Here is a 10,754-nt window from a genome sequence, read left to right on the forward strand (position 1 = left end):
CAGGGAGACTCATACAAAATGAACTTGTGATATATAAATATACCTGTATATAAATACATTTTTAATAAATATACAAATTATAATCTGGATCAATTGATTGCAGTAGACTATGAGAGTGACAGTTTATTGTAAAACCAATTGCTGAATTACTCGGGCATGAAATTTGGATCGAGATAATTGTATCCACCAGAGAATGAATCAGGCAAGTAATCTGGATCCCAAACTCCAGCAGTGGTTTTCCCTGTTAGACCTCGAATAGGGCGCAGATTATGCTCAAGAGGATGTGGATTTTTTGGAGCATTTGGGAGCTTTGGGTTGACAGAAGCAAATGGATTTTCTGTCTCATCCATGAGTGTTACAACACAATCTGAACAATAGTCTATAGAATCCCCACTAGACATGCACTCATCACAATGCCAGCGTGTCCCCATGATTGGCTCTTCCTTGCAAAATTCACACTGGAAACAAAAAGAAAAATTAACTCATATTTTGAAAACAATCCTAATCCTTGTCTATTGAAGATATATATATTCATACATAAACAAAAAAAATACATATATTTATACACACATATACACATCACTACCAAAGATGCACCAATTAGCAAATTAGATTGACACTTATTGATCTCCAATTTATCAGCCATAGCTTACTGGCTGATTTATCAACATTTGCATATAAGATGTCATCACATGGAAATAAATCATTCACGACATGTGGTGATTGTGACTTTTTTTTTCTGGTTTCTCTGTGAGAAAGTGTCTTTTCTCAAATATAAGGATTATGCACAAGTCTTATATGCATTAAAGAACGTTTGGTGTTTAATTTTCACATGGTTGTAATGTGGTTTTGGGTCGGATTGAAGGAGAGGCTCCTCCTCAAAGATTCCACCGACTGATGAAAAAAATAAATATCCAAGGAGTGGGTCCATTGGAATAAAAGTTACCAAATTTCACTAATGCACCTGACTTTCTTACTGTATTCCTTCACTGTCATTGGAATTGTATGCTTTAAGAATTGTTTCATAGAATTGGTAAATTAATAAGGTGATTAGGAGTTGTGAAAAATAGGTGGAATTGACCTACGAAGGCTGCGGGTGAGGAATCCGATAAATTAAGAGGTATTGTTTCCTCACATTTTTGAACTATATTGGATGTGGGGGCCAGTATATTCAGTGTAGTCAGAATGCTGATGAAATGTCTTTCTTTTCACTTCCTACATTTATGTCAGAGTGAGACTCGTGTGCCTGAAAAAATATGATTACAATGGCCATCAATGGTGGCCATTATGAGTGTTAAACTCATTAATCTTCTTTTCCCATGACTATACCACTGAGCTCTGTGAGTGAGTGAGATTTGTAATTTTGATAATATTTTGTCAGAATAAAGATTACCCGTATGTATTGTTACAATAGGTTGTAACTTACTGATGTCATGTATTTTCTTACAGATAATACTAAAGTAATGGGGGCAAATTTTGCAGGGTAAATATTTGGAGTTTAGTAGACAATGCCTTCGAAAACACCAAACACCAGGGGGGTTATTCCATTACTCTAAGTCACCCCATGCTATTCTTCAAATGGCATCCAAAATTGGCATCGAAAGTTATTCCTTAAAGTGCCAGGTGATTGGATCAGTTACAAGCAATGCCATGGAAGAATAAGGGAAGAGCAAAGTGAATGCCTTTCACATGATGATCCGAAGTGATGGAAAGTTGACAAAAGAAAAACATATTCTTTCAATCAATGCCATTAGTTGAAATGATAGTTCCCAAAAATCAAAAAACAGCAGGTGCAGATTATATATGTCCACTGAAAAGTTTTATTTACATATTCGTCCGTTCACTTTTCAAAGTTATATAGCTCATATTTACCTCGTATCTTATAATTATTATTTTTATATCATGGATAGCTTGAGGTAGGTAATCAAGAGTCTGATATGAAATTGTGAAACAAGAAATCTTTGGTGCTATTTTGTGAAGTATTATTATTGGCTGTGCATATCCATTTGCCTCTGCAAATATCACTCAAGTCAAAAGTCATTAAAGAAATAAGATTTGAATACGAAATTGCATTGAAAAGTAAAATCAACAAAAGAAAGCATAAAGTATAGTAATTTTCTTTCAAATTGAATCTCAAGAACCTTCTCATGAGGTGTTATTATTCATGGAATGGACACAGGCTATGTATTTAAAAGACAAGCAATTGCAGTGCATTGTATTTTTATTACACAATCTAGCGTACATGTTCTTTTTCAACCATGGCCATAGTGTTGAAATGTACCTCTATTTTGTACTTTTCTTTGCGTTTGAAAACTCCCTTACCTACATGATATGCATGATCAGTGAACCATAAAAATATTATTATTACCCTTTCAAAACTTAATGACACAGAATTTCTGCCGAAAAATTTGCAGGTACTCGATCCTCAGCTACCAATTATAGTTTGAGCAAAAGTAGCTCATGAACAAAATGTCATTTTGTTAAATTTATCAAAAAATAATTGAATTCAAAATTTATTCTGCAAAAATATCAAATTATTACGTTATGTAGCTATATTTCGTCCAATAATACAAACTTATTTCATTCTATTAAGGTTTGACAAATAATCTCATGCAGTGATAATGTTAAAATTTAGCATGTCCTATGGAATTTCATTATCAGGCCCATTTATGAGTTTCAATTTGCGGATCAGAGAAATATAAGGTATGACTCCATTTGCCAACCTAGGTATTTAGTCATAGAGTGTTATGATCATTATTGTTAATGATAATCCAATCGTAACGGTAAAGTTTTGGATGAACTCAGCCAAGTTAACGGCTTATTGATGCATTTACTTGTCTCTTCTACCAAAACAACCAGATATCCGAAACTACAATAAGCCCCTCTTCAACAGCACATAGATCTTACACTTTGTTCAACATTCCAATCCTTTTATTTCCCTTTCCTCACTTACCTAATGCTCTCCCCTCTATCACAGTCTTCAATATTAGTAGAGAACTCAATAACAATGGACAAAATCTTCATCGCACACTACGAAATGTTTTGATTGATCCCATAGCCTACTCTTTGTAATTATTTAAACTCATATTTTCACAGCCTGTAGCAAGTGAAAAAAAATCAGCCACGCTAACTCCCTGAATTCTCTTCAATTCTCATGCTTACAATGTGTTCTGTATGATGATTTTGATAAAAGACTACTGCAGAGCAATGCATTTGTTGATGCTATTTCAGCGATTCCATTATGTCACGGGCTCAGCAGCCAAACACTCAAATTAGCATCCAGAAATGGCATTAGCGGCATTTATGGAATAACTTCTGATGCTATTTCATGTAGCCGATGCCATGATGGCATCCTTGAGCAAATAGCATCAGGTGCCAACATTAAGGAATAAAACCCCGGTTGCTAGTAGCCCAATAACTAAATGAAGAATTTATACACATGCATTTAAGTTAACATAACAAACGAGAAAGCTCCAGATGTGAAGAGGGAGAAGAGAGGGCTGTTGGAAGAAATCCAAGAAGGCAGGAAGGATGGCTGCAGATAATTTTGACTGGCAATAGGATATTGAAATCTGTGATAGAGAGGAGAATGCTAAGCCAGCAAATGACCTTAGCTGTTGGTCACCTCCCCTAAAACTGCTACTACTCCTTTTCCTGACACTGTCCACCCTGACTCTCTACCCAATACTTGTATTTGAGCAGTCTAATACATGCACAGGTTGTTGATGTCTCCTATGTAGATGTCTGATCTACTCCTATTTTCTGCAATACATTCATCAGTCTTCTCCAATCCACTCTTATCAAATGCCTTTTTGAAATTATTATAGAGGTGTATACATCCTGATTGTATTCAATGCCTCCTCTGCATGCTCTCCTCTAATAGTGACCTACTACTATTATGGCATTACACGTGCCTCTCCCTTTTAGAAACCAAAATGATCATCCATCAAGTAATTATATACCCTCCTCTCCATCTTTTGGTTGATAATCCTAATGACCACTTGAGCTGTGTTCAAAATAAAATTTTTGTTCTATAGTCCTTACATATGGTTGCCACCTCTTTCTTGTGACAGGAACTAACATTGATCTGGCCGAATACTATGATTCCACAAAATCTCTTCCTTTCATATTTTACAAACCCTACAGTAGTTCCAGTGGGTCGCGGTAGTCCAGTGGGTAGAACGTTGGACTGCTGACCGGAGGGTCCCGGGTTCGATTCCCGGGCAAGGCACTCTGGGCACCTGCAGCTCCACCCAAGTTGAAGTGATTGTTTCGGGTACCAGGTTTTCCTGGGAAACCATAACCGGCACAGGGAAAGGAACCCTTACCCTGATGTGTGAATTTTCACACGCCGTACAGGGCTTAGTACTGGGTGATCTCTACCATCACCTACTAAACCGACCTTCGGGTTGATTACTGTGTTTTTTTTTACAGGAATTCCACTTTACAGGTGTTCCACAGGAATTCTTCCCCCAAAGCCTTATTTAATTTTAAATTCCTTTAATGCCCTTTCTATCTATCTTATCTTATGCTTTCTGTGCTGCAGTCAATTTTGCTTTGCAAGGATTTCATGAGATACAAACTGTGGAAGCCCTGCATCTCCCACAGCTGGGCGTGACAGCCCAGGGGCCTGAGACCTATATTTGCCAGGACTGATGCACAGATTATTTTCCATCAATGTTTCATGAGATTGTTAATTAAGGTGATTTCCTGATTCTTTTCCCAATAGTGTTTCTAATGTGACATCATCACTCAATAAATTAAAATTTGTCAATTTTCCCCAAAATAAGATTTTTAAATGCGAGTGGTTTCCATGTAACTACATCATCGTCAAGTCTGACAATGATGTAGCTACATTGAAACCGGTCGCATTAATAAATTTTATTTTGTGGAAAATTGATAATTTTTAATTAATTATGATATTCCACCATATCACGCCTGAAACGTCTCTTTTTATCATTACTCAAATTTCCACCCCACTGGATTGCAATGCCTTTAAAGCCACCATACTGAGAAAGAAATGCTACTGGGACTACCTTTCACCTGGTTCATACCCTTTAAACTATCTGGCATAAAGACCCTACTATTAGCAATTATAATTGTTCACACCTGTACAGAGATCTAAGGGTCAACAGAATGCACAAGTCCTTCCACCATTCCAAGGTTGTAGTTCTTGGGGTGGAAACTGATTTAATAATGAATATAAAAATCTTTATTTCCTACCATGGCTGAGACATCAAAATGTTTTAAATTGTTAAACCTTTGATCATGCCAAATAATCTAAAGTAATACACTCACTTGATATCCTATATGCTGGAATTTGGCATTACCACATGCCGCTGTTTTTTCTACTTCTCTTGCAACTTTTTTTAACATTTCTAACTTGATGTGGTCTCTTGAATATTTTTCCTTCATTGGAGGGGTCATGCCTTCCTGATCCTGCGACAAATCATACACACCATTTTGTTATAGCACTAGAAACTACTTGTTAAGTTTTATTTTATGCAATTTTATGAAGAGTATGAATAACAAACCATTGTGGGATCCCTGCTGATGTTGTCATTCATTTGATAGTCCTTGGAGATTAAAGCTCTCTTTGGCAGACTCAGTTCTTCATCTGAATCAGACATACTCATTGGCACATCATGGGATGGAAAAAATGTTGATGGTCTGTACAGTAAGTGATTATTTCGCTGGTGCTTATGGTAGTTCTAAAAGAATAAAAATCTTGTTAAGAAGATGATACAAAAAAATTAGAGGAATCTAAGCCTACATAGAGGCTCAACCTAAAATGTTTGCTTATCATTTTACCTGCTGGTGGCCACTGAGTTAGCCAAATACAAGGAGCTCGGCCAAGGAATTACCATAGCTCAAGATGCTGAAAACATTGGATGTGTTCATCATCAAGAAAAAGCAGGTTTTCGATTGCTCTTGCATTGTTCCATCAACCTGGATGTCTGTTTTACTGACTGCAATTCCAGAATAAATACTTATCAGCCAGATGAAACAATGCAGGAGTAAGTCTAAAACCCTGAACATCATCTGTGAATCACCACAGGAGCTTTTGTTACAGCAAGTAATCAAGTCTACACGAGACTCAAATTCTTTGAAAATTCTGGAGTTATGACTTTCTGGGACAGAATTCTGCTGCCTAACTCATGTAATACAGCTCAATACAGCAGCAAGCATAATTCTGTGTGCAGCAGTTTGAATGTTCAAGACAGTGAATGATCCAGCTCATAGAACCAAAGCCTTGATTCTTTTCAAAATCGCTTTGCCCAGACTGACTCACCTGGTTCAATGTCTGCATTAGGATCACTAGTCCAGTATGCAGACTGAGCCGGTTTGAGTCTGTGCACACCACTTAGTGATCATTCCAGTTCCAGTCAGTTGAAATGTTCACTGTTTACTTTCCCTCAACTTATCTATACTCATCATAGCAGCTAATGTCATGATAGCCTGATGAGATAATGACAAAATCTGGAGTTTCAGCTTTTCTACAGAACTATCAGCAGATCAACAGCTTAAAAATTTCATAGTTATATTTAAAAGGCCTCAATGCCCTTAGCACTAGCTTAAAAATACATATTCAAACAACTTTTATGAGGCCAGGAACTATTCCTGAAAGCTCATCATTGCATTTAAAATAGATTTGATAACCAGAAGAAAGTAATTGCAATTATGGGCAATCACAGGGAAGAAGAGGCAAAGAGGAGCATCCTCAGAGGCAGAGGAGGAAGAATTTGGTGATATTAGTCCAATTAAATCACCAGATAGCAGTTACAACATCGATTCCCAAGCCCATCTTAAAGTAATTACAACTGATAAACATAAAATTACACTCATTCCATTGTGACCAGCTGGTTTGAATTTTGCTGCTTAAGTTCAACCAGTTCCATAATAGGTAAAAATGTGACCTTTAAAATTTCATACCCCAAGATTGACATTTTTTCAATGAACTGCCACCAGAAAATCTTAAACACACATGCACTTGGACAACATTGACAAAATGGTCAGAAAGATCTGTCTCTATATTTCAATTAAATTTCAAAATTGAATAATTTTAATACATCCCTCATGTTTAATGGAAAGAAAGAAATGGATGGATCACCTTTCTCCATTGATATTCACTTTGCAGGCGAGGGCACCTCCCAGGAATTGGGAGGCCAGCCTTATGAAGCTTAATAAAGTATTTCTGAACTCGACTTTGAACTTGCTTTGCTGTCCTGTTACCTGCAAAAATATATCAATGAAAAATTCTCAATGAAGGTCTCAACATGACTTTTAAATTAGTAACAATATAATATAGTTCTGATCATTATACTCCTAATATATTTCATTACTCAAAAGTAAAATGTAAACTACAGGAATCAAGTCTTCCTCCGCATGCAAAGCTTAGAAGAAATTAAAATAATTTGTATCAAATATTTAACACCAACATTTCTGTAGTCCTATTGTTATTTTTCACATTATTATCATTTTAGAGATCCAGTAGCCAGGATCTAGGCACTCAAATGATAATCTAGGCATAAAAATGATATCAATCATGGGTCAATCCTCCCAAATGTTTTGTAAATATGGCGATAGACTTAAAAGAGGGACAGGGAAATTTATACAATAAGAGAAAATTAGGAACATATTAAAAAATAAATTGAAAACTTCCAAAGAAACTATAGGAACAGTAAATAAGAAAAAGGAAAGGAAATTATGGGTTACGGATGAGATGATTAGGAAGATGAATGAGATAAGGAAATTTCAAAATGTAAATACTGAGGTATTTACATAATCACATAAGTCTCTATATTTCCAATCACCTTGCCAGCAATTCCATGATTTTGTTTTCCTACTCCTATTTACTGATCACTCAGTTCCAATTCCGACTTTCAATATTCCTTTTTTGATATATTTCCATTTTTTGTCTGTAGTACCCAGCTCCCTTGGCAAACTTATAATTTCCTCTTAAGCCTACAGATGCTCCCTTATTGTTTTTCCTGTTAATGCACCCAAATTTCCTTAACAATCCTCACTATTTTAACTTGTAGAATAAGGTGCATTACCCTTCATTGCTACTACATTATGGTTTAAGTCCGCATCTGCCCCTGAGAAACTGTATGAATGAGTCAGGCAGTTCCTAAATTGGTGCCAATCCATAATACACATTGTCCAACTTTGTCAAGCCATAATATAGTCCAGTTTGTCATACCCAGCAGCAGGAGAGGAAAGGACTTAGACTAGACACTTTAGAGCAGCTTGAAATTTTAAAAAGTATATGCTCCAAAGAGAATATTGTTAATGAACTTTTGTATGCCTCCCACTCCCCCCTCCTAAACCTACCACTTCTCGATACCTGCGCTTATGTGGGTAAGAACCCCTCTACTTCTCTCACACCCTCCCTTGACCTCAGAGATGTGTAAAAGATTTTTGAATTGCCTATGAACCTTTAAAACCCACCCACTTTCCTCCGCCAATAGGAGGAACATTCCTCATAGGGTGTCTCATGTTTCTACCCTTCCCTCCAACTATCACTGCTCAATTCCCTCCCCAACCACCCTCTAACCTGCCCGCCCCTACCGGAGTATAATATATATATAGATGGATGTCTGTCAGAGTTGTCACCTGAAGATGACGTTGAATGTGAAAACCCGGGTTGTCTCGTGATAAAACTTTTTTCAGTGGAATCACAAAGTTACTCTTTTTCATTTCCAAGTGTATATTGTAGAAAATAGGAATAGATAGGAGACTAATAATCCACAACCTGTGCATGTCTCTGACTTCTTAGGGGGGAGTGGTGGATAGAGAGTCCGGATGGTCAGTGTTAGGAAAAGGCATATGACAGGAGCGTCCATTTTCACCTGTGCTGTTCAATGCATAAGTGGAGGAAATAATTAAAGAGGCATGGGATGACTGGAGATAGAAATGAAAGTCAGTGGACATTTCATAAAATCAGTTAAATTTGCTGATGACCAAGCTTTAGCTTTACAGTCAGCCAAGGGATTGCATGCATGCACAGCATGCTGAGTACAATGGAAATTCACTAGATGAACTTCGGTTTGAGATAAGAATAAATGTAAATAAACAAAGATTATGCGGTTTACCAGCAGGAGAAAGGCTGAGTTGTACATGAAAATAGTAGGGCAAAAACTTGAGCAGGTGAGACAGTTTATGTAACTTGGAAGGGTTCTGGACGAAAATGGTCAAAGTTAACGGGACATGAGGAGAAGAATTGTGTAAGGCAAAGAAGCTTTCCCAAGGAGCAGAGAATTAAGAAAGGGATGTTGAGTAAGGATGTGAAGAAATGCTCGTTAAAACTTTGATATGGAGCATAGTTATGTATGGCATGCAAACATGGCCATTGAAGCAGGATTATAGGCAGTGTATAGCATATCGGATGCATCTTCTTAAAGTAAAATAAATACTAGCCTAGTGCATCTGCAATTTTTTCCCATCTTCTTGATTCGATATCTTCTGGAGGAAATTCTAGCAGCAATTCTTCTAATCTCCTTTGTTCCTCAGAGGTCCAGAGCTAAATGAAATTAAAAGTGACTACATTATCTCAATTATTAAAATATGACATTATGACCGGGCATGCTTAAAAACAGCAGATAATAAAAATAATTCTTGTGTACTGACCTGATTGAAAGTCTGTGGTTTGCTATTATCAAAAGGTTTACCCCGGACTAATATTTTAGAGCGCCTCTCACAGCTATCCCAACTAGTGTCTTGTTGCACCGAGGAACTTAAGACAGAATCAGTTTCATTACTGAACTTCGGTTTACTCTGAGGACGACATGGTTCTGGCGGAGCTGGTAAATTATATCGACTCCAGTCGATTTCAGGTATCTGTCAAGGATACAATCAAAAGAAACAGGTTTTCCGAAGAACTTCAATAAGATGCACATCACTTACCTCTGGTAGTTTCTGTCTCTCTGGTAAACCAATACTTTCTCCCATTTTTATTTTTTCAATGAATTCCAAAGGATTGTTTTCTACTTCTTTAAAAATATCAGCAACCTTTTCTATAGCCTAGGGGAGAGAGTTAATATGTTTACTCTAAACGCATTCTTAAAGTAAATTCAGTAGAACAACTGGGTACTATAACATTTAGCCCAGCAACAGGTTTCGTAAAATCTTTTTCCGCCAACAATCAATCCCTAGTTAAAACAATGAGTTTCTAATAGTTGCTCACTTTCATTGCCACCTCGCGTTGAGCTTCCAAAAGGATTATAGTTCTCAGAAGATTATGATAATCTTTATTAGCCTTTAGTGCCAGCTGATCTGTCTCGAAATAAAACACACCAGAATCACTTTCTTCTCCATTTCCCACTTCCTTTTCATCGGCTTCTCCTTCAGATGGTTGATGGAATGAATCTGAATACTTTCTTTCATTCTCTTCTTTAATTTCCATCATTTCATTGAAATTTCAAACTCAAGGGAAAATATGGATAAATGCGTATGGGCCAGTTATGCGCGAGAGAGCATCATCATGACAGAACACGTTATTCTCATAACATACCGGTTAAAACTGTCAAAACTAGAAAACGCGCAGATGACGACGACCTTCACGTGCCCACCGTAATCAATCACGATAATTCACATTCCCTCATACTCTCCACGCTCCTATTTTCCATCTTCGATTGGCAACAATCGACAGTGTAGTAGGTATGAGAAATTGCATTGACAATTTGATAATTTAAGGCCAGATTACATGTTTAATTTAGCCATAACGATTAAATGTAAGGAAAATTTTCCTACTC

At 36.8% G+C, this 10,754-nt stretch overlaps 1 protein-coding gene across 1 annotated transcript; it reads right to left on the minus strand.

Moving 5' to 3' along the window:
• Positions 1–63: 63 nt before the first annotated feature.
• Positions 64–10,700, minus strand: Atac1 (Ada2a-containing complex component 1). Its single transcript, XM_071589637.1, has 8 exons — positions 10,187–10,700; positions 9,907–10,023; positions 9,631–9,840; positions 9,421–9,523; positions 7,112–7,233; positions 5,535–5,711; positions 5,299–5,439; positions 64–458 (listed from the first exon to the last, which is right to left on the minus strand). The coding sequence occupies exons 1-8, from the start codon at positions 10,406–10,408 to the stop codon at positions 147–149; spliced, it is 1,404 nt and encodes a 467-aa protein (XP_071445738.1). The 5' UTR covers positions 10,409–10,700; the 3' UTR covers positions 64–146.
• Positions 10,701–10,754: the final 54 nt, after the last annotated feature.

Source organism: Hetaerina americana, unplaced genomic scaffold (assembly GCF_022747635.1).
Source record: "Hetaerina americana unplaced genomic scaffold, ioHetAmer1.1.p SCAF_4, whole genome shotgun sequence".
Classification (NCBI taxonomy): domain Eukaryota; kingdom Metazoa; phylum Arthropoda; class Insecta; order Odonata; family Calopterygidae; genus Hetaerina; species Hetaerina americana.

What these genes read in the sequence shown, in the direction of transcription:
- Atac1 (XM_071589637.1), bottom strand. Translation starts at nt 10,408, where the DNA reads ATGATGGAAATTAAAGAAGAGAATGAAAGAAAGTATTCAGATTCATTC. An exon ending in AACGCGAGGTGGCAATGAAA is followed by an intron (nt 10,024 to 10,186) that starts GTGAGCAACTAT and finishes TCTCTCCCCTAG; the next exon opens with GCTATAGAAAAGGTTGCTGA. An exon ending in AAAAATTGCAGATGCACTAG is followed by an intron (nt 7,234 to 9,420) that starts GCTAGTATTTAT and finishes ATATTTTTGCAG; the next exon opens with GTAACAGGACAGCAAAGCAA.